At 35.0% G+C, this 22,384-nt stretch overlaps 1 protein-coding gene across 1 annotated transcript in view; it reads right to left on the bottom strand.

Annotated features, from left to right (window-relative positions):
• The window catches only part of CSMD3 (CUB and Sushi multiple domains 3), a 727,509-nt gene that overhangs the window by 157,668 nt on the left and 547,457 nt on the right, over nucleotides 1-22,384 (bottom strand). Inside the window, exon 31 of the mRNA XM_075743489.1 lies at nucleotides 18,724-18,840. Coding sequence (XP_075599604.1) covers nucleotides 18,724-18,840 — 117 coding nt within the window. The remainder of the gene's footprint in view (nucleotides 1-18,723; nucleotides 18,841-22,384) is intronic.

Raw genomic sequence — 22,384 nt, 5'->3', positions numbered from 1 at the left:
CTAACACTTAGGTGGCTTTATTTTGAAAAGAAAATAGAGAATTTAAGTAGATTTAATTAGATTAGTCTAGAACAAGGCCTCTTATTTTAATTATGAAGCCTGTTTTGGGTTTTTGTTGGGATATTTTTCAATACAATAATCTTTGGAGGAACAGTGACCACAAAATAACTAGAATATAAATTATTAACATGAGTTATTGTTAAATTTAAAAATCAAAAACATAAGGAGTTCTAATAGAAGCCATTTTTTATTATCTCCCTCTTATTCAGGTTAATTTCTAATTAGATGGATGAAATGAGAAAGTACTATTCATAACTGCAGAAACCAAGAAAAAGAAAAATACTAATTATTAGAAATAAGATATATAATAAAATTATGGTATCTTCTTTCATAATTAAGGAGAGAGAGAAAATCATTAAAAGCTTTTCTAAACAAGGTACAGAAGTTGAATATATCTCTTTTTCCCGAGGTCATTCTCCCACTTCTAACATTTGAAGCATTTATATTTATATGATCATTTATACAATTACAACACAGATTGTTACCACCTGACTCTTTTTCCCAAAATTTTAATTACATACCTAGTCAACAGAAGATAGATTAATTTAAAATAGGTTTTTTTAAGTATTCTTAAAAGGAATTTTTTTTTAGTATTTATCATTATAATTGATAAAAAAATAATGCTAACAAGAAATTCAGTAATCAAATATATTTTAAGGCTCACTGAAGCCGGTATTTATTCAATTTATTTATAGATTCTTAATCAATATCTCTAAATTAGGGAACTATAAACATTAGGGAACTGAGCCAGCCTTAAACTGATGGAGTTTTCTATCTTTGTGCAGTGATTTTAGAAACACTTTATGCCAATTTGTTTTTAATTTCTCAGTAAAGTTATTAAAAGTAGATGGGAGACATTTTAATATAAGTACTCAGCCACAGAAATCACCGGAAAACTCTCAACAATAAAATATATATTCATGTTTCTAAGTCATTATTAAGAACATCGGCAATGAGAATTAAGGCAACAAGAATAAGTAGATGCGAGTCAATTATTGAAGATAATGAAGTGATGGAGAATGCTTCATTTCTTAGTATCCAGATATTAACAAGTTCTTATCATTATATTGTCACTTCTACTTTATTGCTCCATTTCTCAATAATCTCAGATCACCTTGAGGATCCTGGGTTTTGAGGCATAATAGACAGCACTCCTGTTTATTTTAAATAGTCTCCTCTCTGCTTTTGTGCAAAAGCTTTTCTTCAAATCCTAAATTTAAAATTCACTTATTTTCTTCTTTCCAGGGTCTTATCTAAATAAAAGACAATTCTTTGTGATTATGATGTGAAAGCAGGCAGGATATTCTGAAAGGGAAAAGACAATTAGGTGGCACGCTTCTCTCTGAGGCCCAGTAATTGTAGCCTACAGCTGATATGTTTTTATAGTCTCCTGCAGCGGATGTGTGAACAGGACGGAGGAAAAAAATCCAAGACTGTACAGCTGACAACACCTGACATTTATTTTATGCTGAAAGAGCTTCTGCTCAGGATAATTGTATTCTGAGAGCAGTTGTGTACATTGCATGTTCTGTGGTCACTTCTTTTGTTTGTTTTATGAACAAAAATGAGTGGAAGAAGTTAGAAGCACAGCATAGGAGGCAATTGCCTCCTTTTGCTACTACAAAAGTGTTCTGAACTGCGTCTGCATCTTGGAAATGTGAAGATCTTGCTAATCTTTAACACGGGCAGCATTTTCTATTCTTGCTTCATTGTCTTCCTATACAATTGTTTATTTGCTTTTAGAAAACAAATCTGAGTCACACTTCTAGCATCTGACTGTCTAAGCAAGTTTTTTATGGAAAGAAAAGTACACTGGTAAAAGTAAAACATCTGAATTTTGTTTATTGCCTATTTTTATATTACAGTCTCTGGACTGAAGAAGAAATAAAACATGCCTGCAACTTTTTGTTGTTTTCCTGTAGATCTTAACAGTAGCCTATCTACATCAGAAGGAATATCCCTAGAGATCAAGGTTGGGGTTTTTTTGTTTTGTTTTTTTTGTTTGTTTGTTTGTTTGTTTTTATTGATAGCTCTTGGGACTGTAATCACAAAAGCATTCATAAAACTATTATCTCCAAAGATGCAAACAGCACCAAGTTCAACTTAGTTGTACTATACAAACCTTTTCACTATAGTTCTGTCAAGTACTAGTTTTTCAATGCTAAGAAAATTATGACAAAAAAATAAAAAGTTGCCTAATGAAGCATTTAAACAAGGTGCCTAAATTTGAAAACTAGTCTCCCCTTAAAAAAATTGTGGTCAAGCCTCTTTCTGATGCTTATGTAGGTACCACAGGGACACTAACCTCTTAAGTAATACACATAATAGAAGGAATAAACAATTTTAACTCAATAATAATAATAATGATAACAGTATTTATAATTGGAATAAGAATATTAAATAATAATAATCCTCCAATGTTACTTTATTTGAGGTACAATTAAGAAAAAATCTTATTAAGATATCAGATTTAATTCAAGCCATCTTATTAATTAAGTAATAAGGGTTCTTGGCTTAATGGAAAAGTCACTTTGAAAAAGCTGTTTGGTTCTTCAATCACCTCTCAGCTAATTTAGAGCTACTAATTAAAAGTACAACAGCTATCTGAGTATAATAATTATCTCTTATGATCCTACTAGTAAATGTTATTGTTTAGATCAGATAATTCAGCTGTTCATTCATCTGAAACAAATTATCACTTATGCTTACTGAATGGTGTGGATGAAATTAATACTTGAATAATTATTTTTTCTTTTCATTAGTAGGCAAAACCAAAACAACTCCCAGTCAAAAATAAGAAAATAAAACTAGGAACACTGAAAAATTTCTTCATATCAATTATGAAAAAGTATATAAAGAAAAACTGTGAAAGAAAAAAATGAAAATGTTCCAGCCTTTCAATAACTGTAAATAGGAGACACAGGAATTCATCAATATGATCCCTAAAGTAGCTTAACCATTTATCAGAGTTTACACTCAGGCAACACATGTGTTGCCAGTTTGCCTAAATCTGTAACTGAAATGTGAACTCAAAACTGCGGGAATGTTTCAAAATGAAATGTTTCAAGAGCTAAATGATAAACTTTGTTGTTTGTGGAGAAAACAAATCTTGCCTCACTATAAGCTTATCATTTTATTTTTAGGAGGACATCAGCACAGAAATGATGGAGAATGCATCCTAAATATAATGGGAGTGTTATTATTGATGTTTTTATTTTATTATTGAAATTGCCATATTTTCATTTTTTAATTAATAAATGTTATAATAATTAATTTTAACATATTATAAAGTTGTAGAAATTCATTACTCTCTTTTAATTCATGTCAGTTGCTCTGCATTCATCAAAGTGGTACGAGTGAAACTGCTTTATACTCCTGAGTGGCTAGTGGAAATTGTCTTCATCTACAGCCAACATAACAGAATATCTTGTCTTTCCTTGCAGCTGAGGATTTCAATAGCTATATCAGTTATGAAAATCTACAATACTAAAAGCTTCACTTGTGAACAAAACTAGGTGACTTAAATTTTGAGATACAGTATTACCATCAAACCACTCCTTTGGTCTGTATTTTCTAGTGTACTTCCTGTTTCAGTTCAGAGTCTGATCTTCTAAACTATCAAATGGTAAAATTTAGACATCTCCTTTACCCATTGGATGAAAAGAAAATTTATTCACCTTGGATGCAACATAAAGATCCTAAATATTAGCATGAGCTAAAACTTCTCAGATATGGTTTTGGACAGTATGACAGAAACCACCAGAGAAATCAGGCTGAAAATCTCACTGATATTATGACACAACATTAGGTTGCAATTATATCAAAGCTTTCAATTATACCCCCCTCCAAAAAAGCCAAAAAACAAACAACCCACCAAAAAAACCCAAAAAACCCCCAACACCAAAACAACAAAAACTCACAGAAGGTATGTTTTGAGTTTCCAAAACTCTACATGGAGGCATGTGAATCATCTAATAAACTTAGTGATGCACCTGCGCAGGATATTTATGATGTAGTGACAGGTGCTATGGGAAACTTTAAGCACAGCCATTAAAATTACAAGAAAATTGAAATATTTTATGTGTTAAAGTACAGATTAGAACCCTTGTGAAGTGACAGAATATATGTATTTTAGTAATAACTAAATTAATAAATAAGCTAAAACCAAAACCTGAAGTACCTGTAAAGTTCATATCCATGACACCATGTTTGAGAAAGAGCTTTGCCAAGTGAAAGGAAAGAACATTTCCCCAAAAGAAAAAAAGGAATGAGAAACAAGGAAAAGAAAAGAAAAGCTATACTACAGTAACACAGGACACTTGTGTTCTTTTCCCACATTAGCATACTAGTTCTGAGTGATTTTATTTTAACAAAGTGATATAAACTCACCCAAGAGGAACTTTCAATAATTTGTTAGCAGTCCTGCTAACTGGGGAGATCCCAGTTGATTGGAGGTTGGCAAATGTGATGCCCACCTACAAGAAGGGCCGGAATGAGGATCCAGGGAACTACAGGCCTGTCAGTAGCGCCAGGGAAGGGTATGGAGCAGGTCATCTTGAGTGCCATCACATGGCACGTACAATAAAACCAGGTGATTGGCTCCAGTCAGTATGGGTTTATGAAAGGCATGTCCTGCTCAACTAACCTGATCTCCTTCCATGACAAGGTGACTCAGTGGATGAGGGAAAGGCTGTGGATGTTGTCTACCTGGAATTTAGGAAAGCCTTTGACACAGTTTCCCACAGCATTGTCCTGGAGAAAATGACTGCTCATGGCTTGGATGGCTGCACTCTTTGCTGGATAAAAACCTGGCTGGATGGCTGGACCCAAAGAGTTGTGATGAATGGAGTTAAATTCGGTTGGTGGCTGGTCACAAGTGGTGTTCCCCAGGGCTTGGCATTGGGGCCAGTTCTCTTTAATATCTTTATCAATGATCTGGACAAGGGGACTGAGTGGACCCTCAGTAAGATTGCAAATGACACCAAGCTGGGCAGAAGTGTTGATCTGCTTGCGAGTAGGAAAGCTCTGCAGAGGTATCTGGACAGGCTGGATCAATGGGCCAAGGACAACTGTATGAGGTTCAACAAGGGTCAGTGCTGGGTCCTGCACTTGGATCACAACAACCCCATGCAACGCTACAGGCTTGGGGAAGAGAGGCTGGAAAGCTGCCTGGTCAAAAATGACCTGGGGTATTAGTTGATGATTGTGAGCTGAATATGAGCCAGCAGTGTGCCCAGGTGATCAATAAGACCAACAGCATCCTGGCTTGTATCAGAAATACTGTGGCCAGCAGGACTGGCAGAGTGATTGTCCCCCTATACTTGGCACTGGTGAGGCCACAGCTCGAGTACCATGTTCAGTTTTGGGCCCCTCACTACAGGAAAGACATTGAGGTGCTGAAGCGTGTCCAAAGAAGGGCAACAAAGCTTGTGAAGGGTCTAGAGAACAAGTCTTATGAGGAGCAGCTGAGGGAACCGGGGCTGTTCAGCTTGGAGAAAAGGAGGTTGATGGGAGATCTTATCGGTCTCTACAGCTACCTGAAAGGAGGTTGTAGCCAGGTGGGTGTTGGTCTCCTCTCCCAAATAACAAGTGATAGGACAAGAGGAAATGGCCTCAAGTTACACTAGGAGAGTTTTAGATCAGATATTAGGAAAATTTCTTCACCGAACAGGTTGTGAAGCACTGGAACAGGCTGCCCAGGGAAGTTGTTGGGTCACCATCCCTCTAGGTATTTAAAAGACGCATCGATGTGTTGCTTAGGGACATGGTTTAGTGGTGGACTTGGCAGTGTCAGATTAATGGTTGTACTTGATTAAAGTAGATAATAATAAAGGTCTTTTCCAACCTAAATGTCTTTTCCAACCTAAACGATTCCATTATTCTATGATTCTATAGTATTAAAGAATAACTGATAATACTTTGAGGTTTTTTTACCATGGTCTTGACGCCACTACTGAAAGCATAGACAAGAAGAAAAGAGTTTGCTTAAGGATCTACAGGTCTTTACAGACAGTAGGAAGAGGAAAAAGGAGGAAGAGAGCAGGAGGAGCAGGTGGCTTGGAGAAATAACAGTTTGACTTGGTGATCCAATCATGAAAAGAAACTGCACAAAAACATTATCATAGAAACCTATATCTGACTAACTATGATAATTTCTAAAAAGTGCAAGTGGATATTCACCATCACATTTATTTAAAAATTATATATCTACACAGGCCGCAAGTATTGAAGCAAAAAGCAGAGAGGTCCATCCAATGTTACATATAATACCTATACTGTTAAAGTGGAATTTGGGGTGTGATAGTCACAACAAGAGAACTACACCACTCAATGACATATAATCCCAAATATATATAAAAAGCAAGGGTTTTTTTCTTCTTTTCTGCACATATTGGAATACTTTCATCTGTTAGACCTGGACAGCTATGGTACAGATGTCTTTTATCTGAGCAGTGTTCTTGGGTACGTCTCACCCCATGACAATAGCAAAGTTTATATTTGTCTTTTTCTTCCCACTGCATGCAACAATCATATAGTAAGTTCCAGCTGGGTAAGTCTCACTAGCCGGGGGTTGCTTTCAGGGAGACTTTACCCTTTGACAAGATACATGCATATGTATATGTATCCATGTGTATGCATATACACTACTTTTCCTGTTCTTCCCATCACTTCTGCTATTTATCCCTTTTAATGATTGAATGATATGATCCACTTCCATTCTCCTGCCCAATTGACGTAGCCCAAGTGGAACCTATCAGAAACACTGGAACTACTCCTTCATTGGCATTGCACGCCTGCCTCCAAAACAGAAATTCAGTATCTTCTCCAAGCAGCAACCCAAAGCAATTTCTTCTCACCAAACAGCCATATTTTGACAGTCTTTTAATGACTTCTCAAAATACATTTTAAATTCTGAACTCTTTTAAAACATTTTATTTTACCACAAAATGTGTGCAAGAGTCTGGCTTCCAAGTTTTGTGGTTTGTTTTGGTTGGTTTTTTTCCTTTGAGGATTTAACTACATTTTCCTGAAATTTACTGATGTAAATGACACCAAGCTGTGTGGTGTGGTCAACATGCTGGAGGTAAGGGGTGCCATCCAGAGGGACCTTGAGAGGCTGGAGAGGTGGGCCCATGCGAACCACATTAAGTTCAACAAGGCCAAGCGTAAGGTCCTGCACATGGGTTGGCACAATCCCAAGCGCAAATACAGGCTGGGAGGAGAATTGATTAAAAGCAGCCCTGAGGAGAAGGACTTGGGGGTATTGATTGATGAGAAGCTGGACATGAGACAGCAGTGTGCACTTGCAGCCCAGAAAGCCAACTGTGTCCTGGGCTGCATCAAAAGAGGTGTGACCAGCAGGTGGAGGGAGGTGATCCTGCCCCTCTACTCTGCTCTTGTGAGACCCCACCTGGAGTACTGCATCCAGAGGAGGGCCACGAAGTTGATCAGAGGGCTGGAGCACCTCTCCTATGAGGACAGGCTGAGAGAGTTGGGGTTGTTCAGCCTGCAGAAAAGAAGGCTCCAGGGTGACATAATTGCAGCCTTCCAGTACCTGAAGGGGGCCTACAGGAAAGATGGTGAGGGACTGTTTATCAGGGAGTGTAGTGATAGGACAAGGGGTAATGGGTTTAAACTAAAAGAGGTTAGATTTAGATTAGATGCTAGAAAGAAATTCTTCACTGTGAGGGTGGTGAGGCACTGGAACAGGTTGCCCAGAGAGGTTGTGGATGCCCCCTCCCTGGAAGTGTTTAAGACCAGGTTGGATGGGGCTTTGGGCAACGTGGTCTAGTGGAGGGTGTCCCTGCCCATGGCAGGGGGGTTGGAACTAGATGATCTTTGAGGTCCCTTCCAACCCAAACCATTCTAGGATTCTATGATTAAGAGAGTAGATGCAATTCAGCTCCATCCTAAGTTTAACTCGAATATCTCTTTTTAAATAACTATAAATAAATAATTGGATCCAAACATCAAACAGCTAAGAAAACAAACCTTTCTTCAGTAAAATAGAGTGCTCAGAGATTCTGTTTTAAGAATGCGGAATAATCACCCACTTCTGCAGTTCAGGACTGCAATTGGAAGAAAAACAAAGCAAAGTTTAGTGAAGATTGCAAACACTTTTTTATTTGTTTTCTAAACACAGTCAATTACAAGGGAATCAGTGAAAGAAATCCTGAATCTCTGAAGATTGTATCTGTATACATAGTAGTGAACACAAACATCTGAGTCAATACAGATAAGGTTACTTGAAAGAATGGTTTATATCCAAAGGAATATAATAAAGAGGAAAGGTGAGAAGTATGGATTATAACTACATGAACAGCGTCTAACACTGAAAAGTTTTGTAAGTAGAAGACTTTTGTAAAAGGATTTTTTGCAGTTCCTTGATCCTAGCCATATCCTAACAAACTTCTTCCCTGAAATGTAACAGACTAGTTCAAGAAGGAAACTTTGCAATGATCACAATTACTCCTCATGGATTCCCTGGCCAGGTTTCTCTGTGCCTTACTGCCTCCCAGTGAAACTTCTGTATCAGGGAGCAGGCATTTGGAAATTTCCCAGTTGTTCTGTTAGGATGAATTTCCTGTTGATTTTTGTAGCTACCAAGGTGGGAGAATGCAGAAAAAAATGAGAGAAAGAAAGGACTGGTCCAATGGCCTGTATCTACTGATTACGGAAAATACATTTAACTTGAAAATTTTTCCAGTGATTTTAATGAAAGCTAATGATATTTATGAACAGCTAAGTAACGATGACTATTTATTCCTTTTATGAAGCCAGGAAGAATTATTTCCAGAGCTTAGTATCTGAGTTATAAGGCCAAATATACCAATCTCTCTAGTGGAACACCATTTGTTTAGATGAAGTCTAGATTGGTTTGTAGGCCTGGTACGATTTGCATTTTTCGTAATTTTGCATAGCCCATTAGTCAAAGAACTAGGTGAGTAGGCAACAGAGTTCTAGACTTTCTTTAGCCTGAGGGAAATTGAAAACTCATTTCTGTCATCTGAGAAGTGCGCCCTATCAGCGAAACTATATCTTCTTGTAAATAGGAGCACTGTTAGCCCTTCCAATTGTCTGGGACTTTAAGTAGTCATATATACAAAATTAATGCTTCTAGAAGAATCACAAGCTGTAAGAGCTCTTTTTTTTCCATCAGGAAAGACTGATGTAACCCCTTTCTCTTGATTATTTTGTTATCTGTAATTCCTAGGAGTGAAGAGCAGAACCATAAATTTCCACAGTCTGGCTAATCCTTGAACAGTCAGGCTCTCCAGAGACAGCTTACTTGCTCTCTTCCTGACTTTATATGCAGCTAGGTGAATTTGGAGGTCAACTGTGGCCTTGTTCCAACAGAAAGAATGAGGAAGGCTCTCACACGTATTGGAATCTCAGAAGTCTGCTGGTCAGAAGTAAGCAATTTTGCACCACCTAATCAATGCCACACTGGCCAGGCTTGAAGGGTGAGAAAGCAGTTTTTTCACTCACACATAGATTAAGAGTAAAAATGACACCTTCTTTATTAATATAACTTTACATTAAAAGAACCTAATCAATGGTGATGCAAGTTTTTGGTATTGCGCTACTGAAGTACTTCAATCGTGTCCTGAGAACTGAACCTATCAGAAAGCAGAATTGTTTTAGAAAATCTGCCACCACTCAGTCTCCTCCCCAGGATAGTAACGTGTTAGAAAGCATGTAAGTGACAAATGTAATGTAGTCTGTCCTCCGTCATTTGGAATCAGGAACCCAGACTAATTTCAGCTATTTTAATAACAGCCTTTTCTGTGAACAAGGTTTGATAATTAAATATTTGGAGCAGCTTGAGTCACACTGCTCAGAAAAAAAGAAAAAAAATCTTTAGAAATCCTTCATCAATTCATCAATTATTTTATTTATTGTGAAACCACGAATTTCTTCGAAGATCACAGATGTGGTCTTATCATCATTCCACTTTGCTATAAAACTACTAAAAAGACGGCTATACTGTTGCCATATCTTCATAGTCAAACTCAATAGCTTAAGCTATGTAGTGGTCTGTATTAAACTGGCCAGAATTATATTCAAAAACATCCTTAATATTTGAGCCAAAACTAATCAATTTTATGGAAAAAAATCTAAAAGCAGCATTGAAAAAGTGACTTCAAATCATATTAAGCAACTAAAGTAGAAAATCTCTTCAAATTTTACTTCAAAAATACATTGAATAGTTTGATCTCCTTTAAAAGTCACCCTATGACTTTTTTATTGGTATCTGCTCACTTGGCAAGCATGATAAGCACTGAACCAATGAATGAAATACACCCCAGCTGTGAGTTTGTGTGTGTAAAACCTGCCAGTCCTTCCTCTCATAAACCTAGGACATTCATAGATAAGTGGAAAGTGATGTGAAATGACCTTCTGGCACTTCTTTAAATTATATAGTCAGCATCTGAATGACACAAACTTGATCTTGAATTAGAAAAACAAACCAGAAGTTAATCGTTATACAACTAATGCTCACCTTTATTCTCCCCAAATCCTAGACTCCAATCTCAAGTTATTTTATGGAGAGCAGGTAGTACAGTAATTCATGTGCACGTGACAGTATGAAAAAAAATACATTCACTATCTACCAGGTATCGTCCATCTACAATATATTGCTAATAGCTTATTCACTAAGTAGTTAGTATTATGTTTCTGTGTTTTAAATATAATGAAAAATAAAAATCTTTGGCACAACCTTGTTAAAACTTGCAAAATATTCTTCAAAGAAAGAAATTTTTACATCAATGGGAAAAAATTCCTAGTTTGCATATGTAACCTAAATTCTTGCACCATAATTCATTTTATAACAAACTCTGAAAATATATTTTAAGTAGCATTTTAAGGCACATTTATTATATATTCTGGTGAAAAAAATACTTAATACTTGCTAAAAAAAACAACCAACCAACCAAACAAAAAATATTTCCAGCATATAACTAATCCCTGCCATTTTTTTAATTTTTTTTTCCCATATGGCAACAAAAATTCATTATGTAGATGGCTTGCTGTTCCTGTAGAATATCTAACATAATGCAGTCCATTACCTGATAGTAATTTGAGTACATGATCTAACAACATTTAAACAACAGGAATGTTATTGTCTAATATATGCTTAATAATAAGACACAGATTTTGTTCACCTCCAGTGTTAGATTTAAAAGATTTGAGGATGAGGAATCACAAAGTCAAGCTTGAATTTGAACCACCCAAGCTCAAGCCTCTAAACGGCTCCTAACTGAAATCTATCTGAAACTACCAGTCTTACCATACACTCACAAGACAAAATCATGAAGCTATGTGTGTGCAATGTGACTACTGGATGGATATAGATTATACTAGCAGCAATATTCTCTAATTCATTTAACCCACGGTAGCTGCCAGAACAAATATGACAAAATGAGGCTGTGCTGTTTCTTTTACATTACATATCTCCTTCCAAAAATTGTAGGTATATGTTTTAGATGGGATGAATCATGTTATGGGAATATGTATCTCCCTCTGTTGATTATAGCAAGCATCTGAATGGCTTAGACTAGATATTTAACTTCCATAGTTAGGTACCTAACTAAACCAAGAGGAAAGGTATCCCACCAAAGGGTTAAATTACATGTATATACACCTATTTGCTCTGCATGCAAGCCTAAAACATAAATGCACACAAATCAGCAATGTTTAAGGGCACCTCTTCAAGACAAGATACATTCATAGATTTAGAGCATCCCCACTTTGATTACACAGATTAAAACACAAATCATGTCAATGGATCTGACTCCAAGGGTCCAGATCTTACACTTATGGATGAAGATTTTTTTTTTTTCCGTTAAGCTTTTTGTGTCCATTTATTGTGCAGAAGATAGATAGACTTTTAAGTTTTCTTATGTCTCTGGCTCACCACTCGTACATTCTTTTCTTGCAAAAATGCACACAATACAAGGAGCCAGAGCACCCATTTTTACTGTATTTATTAAAAAACCAACCGTATCCTGAGCTGCATCAAAAAAGGCATGACCACCAGGTCGAAGGAGATGATTCCCCCCCTCTACTCTGCTCTCATGAGACCCCATCTGTGTCCAGCTCTGAGGCCCCCAGTACAAGAAAGACATGGAGCTGTTGAAGCAAGTCCAGAGGAGGGCCATGAAGATGATCAGAGGGCTGAGGCAGCTCTCCTATGAGGACAGGCTGAGAGAGTTGGGATTGTTCAGCCTGGAGAAGAGAAGGCCTTCCAGAGACCTTATCATGGCCTTCCAGTATATAAAGAGGGCCTACAAGAAAGCTGGAGAAGGACTGTTTACAAGGGCATGTAGTGATAGGACAAGGGGTAATGGGCTTAGAGCTGAAGGAGGGTAGATTTAAATTAGATGTTAGGAAGAAATTCTTTACTGTGAGGGTGGTGAGGCACTGGCACAGGTTGCCCAGAGAGGTTGCGGATGCCCCATCCCTGGAAGTGTTTAAGACCAGGTTGGATTGGGCTTTGGGCAACCTGGTCTAGTGGAGTGTGTCCCTGCCTGCAGCAGGGGGATTGGAACTAGATGATCTTTAATGTCACTTCCAACCCAAACCATTCTATGATTCTATGATTGTATAGCTATTTAATCTTCTTACTTTAAGGAAGAAATTAATCTTATATTAAAAATGCATTGTATCTTTCAAACAAATAGTTTATTTTTCCTTTTTATATTTAATCAAAATAATAGTGAAAAATACATTCATATTCAGTCATTCAATGCACATTGAATGCACATTGAGAATATTCAATTTCTATTGTGGTGGGTGTATTATTTGTTTCTAGCACAATGTACATAACCTACATATTTTTCTCGGTAACCTGACGCCATTCTTATCTCACTTCAGTCTTCTTCAATAACTATCAAAATTAACTTAACAAGAGTCCACTCAGAGAATTTTCAAATCAAAATAATATTCTGACAATGAGTTAAATTAAGATAAAGCAGCATTTACACCAATGTTACAAATGTTTCCTTTCTGTACTGATAATACATCATGTAAAAAAAAAGGAAAAGAAGGAAAGGCAAGGCAAGGCAAGGCAAGGCAAGGCAAGGCAAGGCAAGGCAAGGAAAAGAATACTTTGCTAATTGTATTTCTGATTGCATATTACCTTAATTAGGCTTATCATTTCCAGGATGAAAACGACTTCTGTGTTTGCCTGATACTCTTTGCACAATTATATCTCAGTTCTGGCCAGAGTTTCTAAATTCTGCAACAGATAACACTTCTGTTTATGTACTTTGAATTAAGGTTAGCTGACTGGAGAAAGATGCAGAAAAGGACTTCCATACACTTTTTAATCCCGAGTTCTTGAAGCTCAGTTTTAAGAATTTACTAAACACCATGCTAATGTTTTCAGATGCTAGTACAAGATCCTTTGAAAATCTTGCATTAACAGAATGGTGTTAAAAGAAACAACAACAAGGCAAAACAGTTGAAAGAATGCCAAGAGAAAAAGGAAAAGGGGCATGAACTTTCTATCATGTATTGGTTTTACTCATACAGCAAATACTTCTTCCCATTTTTAATAATAATTATTTGTATGTACATCCTTAGTAGTGCATGATGTTGGCTCTGTACTTCAGAATACTAAGAAAATAAATCAAAAAACTGAAGTACCATACTCTTGATCTAAGTAGTGGTCATGCTCAACTAAATTGAATTTCATTAAATTTCTGGATTAAGTGATTAATCTTTTTAAAATATTTTTATCTTCTAGATGAAGTGTCCTGTGATACAGTCAGCTTTTCTATCTTTATGTTAAATCCTTGTAAACACATATACAAAAGTAGAAGATTTTGTCTTTAAAAATAAAGTTTTATGATTACCTGGAAAAAATAAATATTTTTCAAAATGTACAAATAAATAATGGTCAATTTTCTTGGAAGTCATTTGATTTTGAAGTCATTCTCTTTTTGGGAAGAAAAAGTGGGCTGACTTACTTTTAAAAAATACATGGTACAAGCTGGATCATTGTTCCTTTCTCCTGAAATTAGTATCTTGAGCCTTTATACAGTTGGGCATGCAAGCATTTGGAGCAGTCTTTGTGGTTTCACTCCAGTTTTCTGACAAGTAATCATTGTTTGGACAATGCCGTCCCACTGATTTTGAAGTGGTTACTTGTATGAAAAGACGGTAGGAAACTGAATAAGATTTCTGCCTATGGTAGCTTTTTTGATATTTCAGAACATTGTCTACCATCTCTACCTCCCATTCGGCAAAGTATTGCTTAAGTCAATAATTGTTTCATTCATGGTTGAAAATATTAAAGCCAGCCATTTCCATCTGTTTTAATTTAAGATGGAGAGCTAAATCCTCCACATTTTAAAAATGTCCGTCCATACATGTCTGCCACATTTCTCAAATGAAAGTAAGATATAGATAGCAGTGATGATGGATTCAAGTTATTAAAAGCAAATGTTTGACTTTAATGCAGCTAAGTATTATCATAAATACTATTTGGGTTTATTCCCTCTTGATGGTAGGTTGTCATTTGGAACATTCTTTCCAAATGTAAACTGAGTTTGAAATAAAATCAAACATTACGGAAATAACTCTAGTGTGACATGACTTTTAAGCTGTCCAACAATTCTAGCTGCTGTGAGCTGTCTAACAGAAAACACACGTTGACAACATTGTTTGCTCAATGTGTGTCTTCACTGGCAGAATAAAAGTTGTATGTGTACCTTCCAGCATTTGCAAAAAGCTACTCTTTCAAGAATCTAAATAATAGTAATAATAATAACAACAATAACAACAACAATGAAAATAATATCAAACCCTTCTGTTTGGCTCTTTTTTTTCTTCTCTCTGTTGCTTATTTACAATAATTCAGGGCTACCTCATAACATAGAAATTCAAGAAAAAAGACAAGGAAAAGGTGAAAAAGGTATCACTGTATGATAGAAAGATATCTGGGAATACAAGCCAGTTATTCAGGAATTGAAGAGAATAGTGGATTTTAACTTTCCTGTTCATAGTAAGCAAACTGAGTCTCCATTGCCAAAGTTCTAAGAAATCTTGTCCCAAAATGTCATGCATATCAATAAAGTGCTTGTCATTTTTTTTTAATATTAAATCTTGACATAAATTTAAAGCAAATGTACTGTCTCCATGGAAACTAGACATTTTCCTAATTACATATTTTTTTTAGCTTCTTTGTAGGAAAAAAAGAGTTCTGATTCAAGTTTCGTATTTTTTGATGGCCACTGAGAATCGACACTTAATTTTCTGATAGAATAGTTCATAAACCACACTTACATACCTTACTGTGTATGTTCAATCTATCTTTTTGCTCTAAACAGAAAGGAAAGCTGTTTGCTAAGGTAAGTTGATATAAAATTTACTTTACTGTTAAAATATTAATTTAAATCTAAAATAAAAAAATAAAAATAAATTATAGATGACACCATTAGGCATAGCAGAGCATACAAAGTAATTCATGTGCATCAGGAAAACAAAATAAAACCTTAAACATCTGCATTTTAATTGTAACCAGCGCTGGATTTCACTGTTGAACAATTAACAATCGTTACACCATTTTAAAATATCAGTGGGAGAGTGTCAAAAAAGGTGAGTCTTCCATGTTTACAAAAGATTTTGCCTGTGGCATACTGTGTGCTTTTGTGAATCATTCATCTTCTAGCTTAAACCTGTCATGGTATGAAATATTGCAACTGTGATTCTGCATGACAGAATAATGAAGCATTAAAAAAAAGTCCACATTGCAATGACTTTTCCACAGACTTTTGGGCTTGAGAACCTGAAAAGCTGCACATGAAATAGCTTTTCACTCCATCAAAAACTAATCCAGGCCAATGAGTTCCCTTCTACACGCTGAATATGCTATTCCATTGTTTGTGGGTTTTCCTATATTGACCTGGTTTTAGGTTTTTTTTTAAACTGTGCTCTATTATAAGATCTCATATACTGTATTGGATGCCAAAATGGTTCCTGAAGAAGTTCCATTCAGCAAATATTTGAATGCTATATTTCACATTGAAAGTTGGAGCCATAGGGAAGATTACTGAAGAAGAGTTTTTGCTGTTCTCTTTAGGAAAATGACTTTAAATTTCAGCAGGTTTGCTGGAGCATCCCTTCATTCTCCAAAAAACTTGTTTCATGTCTTTGTCATTGTGAATGATCTCTGACACATCTATGTAACATGATGCACATTAGCAAGTCAATTCAAGATGAAATCTGGTGTCTTCATCCACAAAGTGCAGCATTTTTTTGCGAACATCTTGTCAGTGGGTGAACCCTACACAATCCATATCAAGCACTGCAAGCGAAGACTATTTTCTTAGTTCAATGTATTCTACCAGGACCCAAAATAACAGAGTTACACAGGTAATAAGTTCCTAAAACTGATCTTAAAGAGCTCAGCATTATAAATTTATTGCTATCCTTCTCTGCAACTGTACTTGAATATATTGGAATGAGATAGAGATGAAAGCTATTAGATAAAACACATTCACTACACAAATTTTTAAAATTTCAGACAAACAGTTATCTTCAGTGTAGAAAACAAGTCAAATATTGTCAAAAGCACTTTGACTTTCTTAATGGTTGTTACTGGAATAATTTTAGTAACGACAGATTAGAGAAAGAGAAGGGTCAGAAAAGAACATATATTATTAACGTTAAAAAATACATTACTGTATAATTCAAACAAAGGTTCATAATTTAAAATTTGAGCTTTTAGGTGCAAGGAATTCTGATCCCTATTACTGTAGGAGTATCATTGAAAAAAATCAGCTAAAATGGAAACATCTATTTGATGGGTCAAGTCATTCTCACTTTTGAATGGCTACTGCCAGGTGTGGTTTTTACCTTTCTCTTTCACCACACAAGCATTCATGTTTTCTGTATTCACAGAAGTGGATTAAATATTTCCACAATATATTCTACAGGTACCTGGTGTAAGTGTCAAAATATGTTGTTTAAACACAAGAAAAACAGTAAAGGTCTATCCCAAGGTAGGTCAGCCAAAGAGCTCGAGAGAAATGGCAGATACTCTATCATAATCATATCCCCAATACGTCACTGAATCCTTGTATAGCAGGGTTAATTGTATCTAAGGCATGATTTTCCTTTTTCATATCAGTGTTTTTCTGTTTTTGTATAAGCACTGCGAAAGGGTCAACAGAATTTCTTAATACTGTTCTTAACATGCTTAATGTATAAAGAAAATGAATATTTGTCAAATTATTCCAAGTAACTATGCAGAACAGTGGGATTTTCCCCCACTTCTGTCTTTTTTTTTTTTTTTTTAAATTCTGTCTTTATTTCCAGAAGTCACAAAATTACATTTCCATCCAGAATTTCAAAGATATGAAGTACAGGGCATTAACATTTTAAATACTTTATTGTAGTACTTTTAACTCTTTATGTGTTGACATCTGTGTCATAAACTAAGATGAAAATGGGAGGACATAATTTTTCTAGTTTATCTAAAACAAATTAGCTAGGTCAAAAGCATGTGCTTGCAACAGTCAGAAACCAATCAAGAATTGTGCAAAGGCATTTATTTTTTTCTGAATGGCCTACAAGAATAAGTAGAGATTCCCATGGCTCAGGAGACAATACTTCTAAAAAGCTCTCTCTTTTGTAGTAGCCTGTGCAGCTCTATGCTATACATAAGAACAAATTAATTGGATATTAAGGGAGTTCAGTCATCATGAGTACAGCAGATGGATACACAGCAGTTCAAGCATTGTCTTTAATTTGGATGAAATGTTTGCAGAATCAACAGGAAGGAAGATTAATAAATACATAACCCCACTCCCAGGCACCTGTTATTTGATAAACTGAAATGTGAGCAGTGGGTCAGAATAAAGTCTTGCTTATCCAAGCATAAATCTGAAGCATGGATATTTAAAGAACAAATGATATTCAGTATGTGGCATGATGCTTACCAAGGAGTTAAAGTGATCAACAAACTGTCAGCTGTCATCATAGACATTGTTTAATAATAAAGTGAGATAAAATAGTTCATAAATCTGGAGAGAGAAAACAGTGCCATAAAAGCTCTGTATTTGTGTGGCACAGAAGACATCTTTAAAAGATTCTTCTAGTTATATGAAAAAATGTTAGGATGGAAGCTTTGACAGAGGATATGGCAATCTACAAAAACCAGATAGACACACGCTGCTCTAATTTCATTCATGAGGAAAGACTATGCCATTGCCTCATGATGCAGAGAAACCAAGGATTATGGGAGCAGTATTACCATACATTTAATACAAATATTGCTTCCCCTGTTTACAAGGACTTACTGGAACTAAGCTACACTTTCAAGAGCCTTGGCACACGATCTTGGGTTAAAAGAAACCATAACTGGTACCACTAATATATTTGGCTAGCATTATAGCAATATTCTAAGTTACATGTTGGTTGTCACAGTGAGACAAAAATAAATGAACAACAGTAATTTCAAAAGATAATGGTAACTGTAAGTATTTTGAGAAAATAGTGCACTATAAAAATTATTAAAAGTATAAACAGAAATGTCAGTTTAAAACAGCTTTTTCAAATTATGTTTAATACAAAAGTAATCATACAAATCATCCACAATTGTTGAAAACATCCAAGCAACAAAAAGATACTAATGAAGCCAGGTCTACTTACCAAATTCCTTAGGAACAGTGATAGAGTAAACACAGTTGTGACCAACACTATAATTCTTGGGGTAGTTTGGTGATAATACAGTGCCTTCAGAGCCTGTTGACCGGCTTCCACAGGGTGCTAGAAAGTGAAGATAATCAGTGTTGAACAATATAATATCAGACAAAAATCAGTTTAAAGTGATTTGTTGCATGCTGGTATATGCTATTGCAGTAAATTTTATTACACTTCTACACTGGATTAAATGTGTATATCCTGTGAAGTACTGAGTGTGTGCAACTTTCTCATATATCAAATGAAAATTGATGACACTCTGCAGTTTAACAGATTAATTATTGTTTTTCTTTACCATTTAGCAACTGTCTTATTAAAATAATGATGTTTTATACACAGTTTGCTATTATTCACAGCATACAAAACTATTATTTATTTGTATGATGCTTTATACTCTGATAAAGACATAGATTATGCAGTCCTTCCAGACACTAGTAAATTCTTACTCATGCCAATAGACTCATAATTCAAAATAATGTATAGAACTACTCACATAAGAAAGTCAGGATTCCTTGACTGAACATGATGTACCACTTATTTATATCTCAATTATTTATAACATTATATATAGAAAGTTATGAGCAAACACTTTTCTTTATCACACAAACATCATGTTTATTCTACCATTAATACCTATAATACTTGATAAAATGGCAGATAAATAACAATGCTAGTTACTACAACAATGTGTTTTTCTAAGGTTAACAACAGAAGTTAGCATTTGGTATTATTCAAACTGTCAAGCAAGAAACAGTGCTTTTTCCTCTTTTTCTTCATCAGATGTTCAAGTGCATTTATATGAAACAGATGTATTAGTGTTTTCTTATGTCTATTACCTGCTTCTCACATACACTTCGTAATTTAGTAATTTAATCTATTGTCAAGATTATGGCATCTGTTTAGAATATTTATTCTAACCACTTTGGCCTATAAAACATTTTTAATGAGTTTAATGTTAACATATGTATTTAACAAATTTGTTTCCCCTGTTAAGATGCGGCTTTTGAAATAAGTACTACTCAGTGTTTCTTTTGCTGTGCACAAAAAATCTGGTTTTTGCCGTATACTCTCAAAACATTAATATCTTCCAGATTATATTAAATATGAAAAAGATGGTTTTATTACTATTATTTCAGAAGATTTTATCTCATTACTTGTCATACTAAATACAAGTGATGTATTAGTGTAGATACAAATCACGTGTTTTAAGACTACTTTTAGTGAATTCACACAAAATCTATGGTAGCATATATCATGAAAAGAACACAACTGTTAATACCAGCCACTTAAGGCCCCATCACTTTGAGCATGGATTTCTGTAATTTACATCAACACGAGTTCCTTTCAGTCATAGGTCAATAGAAGGATCTTGACCTTTGCTTGTGCCTGTGTGTGTGCACGTGGTAGATGTGGCACATATATTAGAGATGAGCAAATCAGTCAGAACCCAGAACAGGACATAGTCTTGGCAATGCTCAGTACAGCTTTACTGGTAGGCACCAACTCTGAGACACAAAGTAAGAACTAAGACTATCATATGTATACAAAATGTTGCTCTGTATGGCTAAAAGAATAATCTCAGTGTCTTCCCTCAATCCACCATCATGTCAAATATCAGAAATTCATGCTTTCTTGTATTTAGATAATAAAATTATTTTTACTTTTTGCCAAGGGGCAATAGAGTCTTGGCTGACCCTCAAATCCAGGGACTTATTTGCCTTGAGTTATTTGAAAAACACAAACTAGAAACTTGTCATTAGCTGAATGTGGTAAATAATTTTGATGAAAACAGATCTGCTTTCGAGCTTGTAAGTACTCTATTCCATATTTTGGATGAAACAAAATAGAATATGAAATAATATAAGCAACAAAAGCACTAAAACTAGAGAAATGAGATTGCCAAAAAGCCTCTTACTTCTCCCTAACCCCATTTCCTTCTTTACTGTTTCTGAGTGGAATAAATGAGTTACTGGAACAAAGACAATTATACTGTCCCACTCCAGCACTCGTATCATTATTAGACTTCTCCAATCAGCAGATATATAATAATGTGAAAATTCAGGTTAAAATTATGATTCTACTGAAATGGAATTGACACCAAAAGGGATAGAATTTCACTGTTAATTTTTAATAAAATTTGAAGTAATAGAACACAATAACAATACTTAAAATCAATAGCTATATATTTCGTACTCAGCATATAGTGGAACATTACTTATAAAGTCCAGATTTTTTATACCCCTATTCTTTTTTATTCCTACAAGTTATGCAGTTCAGCAAGGTATTTGTGATTTTTACAAAACTACTACTATGTTTAAAACAGAACAAAATTTAAAAAACTACCAAGTTTCTTTTAAATAAACATTTTTTCATAAATTCATTTAACTTAACATGCATAATTTTTCAAACAAAAATCAGATTTAGTGCAAGTTTTGCAAGTTTTTATTCACTTTAGTGCAATATCTTACACTCTATGTACATTAATAGTTGTGTATCTAAAATCATCAGTGACGTTTGAGCTATATCTTTACTAAATATGTAACACTGTCAATGCTGTGTTGATGTTATAACAGTGTATAATATTGAAAACATACTGTAATGTGAAAGTGATGTCACCAGAGCATTTTTCAAAGCTAGGGAAACAGAAAAACTAATTATGTTTGTGTCATACACAAGAATTTAAGAAAGTTAGTACACTTTCAAAGTGTTCTTGATTCTCTGAAGCAGAATTATTATTTAACTATCTATATGTCTAGCCAAAATATTGCACAATATTTAAAAGGTAGTACTATCACAGCTGGTATAAAAATAATCACGCAAAATAATTTCATTGACAAATGCACATAGATTTCTAAAAAGTGACTAAACTCAGCAATTATTGCAAATTAAAAAAATAAATACAAAATACAACTTAGCACCTTAGCACCTTCAAAAATCTGAGTATTCTCATTAATATGAAAGTCTGATTAAAACCACTTCAATGTCTCTAAAAGATTAAGATAATGTCATTTTCTTCTTATATTTGATATTAATTAAAATGTTTAAATGACACATTGTCTGAAACATCTACATGTTTTTCCCACACATTGAGTATCATGAAAGCAACATACATCTGCACTGATTATATAGCAGTCACATATCTAGTCTTACAGAGGAGGGCAAGAGACAGAGGACGCGGCTGGAAGCAGGATTTCCAGCAGGACTCCTTTATGTGCAGTCTCTCGACAGAGTTGCCTGCAGCCTGTGCTACAACATGCTCAGTACAGATTGGACTTGGACAGGAACTGTTTGTCACTCTGACATATGTAAGGTTTAATTTGCAGCAACAATGAAATACTTGCATTGAGTATTTCATAGAAATTTCTTTCACTTGGACTTCTCGTTCTGGACTTTTTCACTCTTCCCTTTCTGAGTTCAACTTTTCCCTTGTGGTCTCTCCCACTGTTTTCCAACTGCTGCTGTAATGACTCTATCCTCACAAGAATTCACATTCCTGGGTCTCAAAAACAACTAGTATAAAGGAAAGTTGAATCAAGATATAGGCACACAGTTGACCTTTCCAATCTGAGAAAATGTTTAACCTCATAAATCATTAGGTGGTAAATAATTT

This window comes from Balearica regulorum, chromosome 2 (assembly GCF_011004875.1).
Source record: "Balearica regulorum gibbericeps isolate bBalReg1 chromosome 2, bBalReg1.pri, whole genome shotgun sequence".
Taxonomy (NCBI): Eukaryota; Metazoa; Chordata; class Aves; order Gruiformes; family Gruidae; genus Balearica; species Balearica regulorum.
The sequence above is the reverse complement of the archived record's forward strand: the minus strand, read 5'-3'. Positions and strand labels throughout refer to the sequence as shown.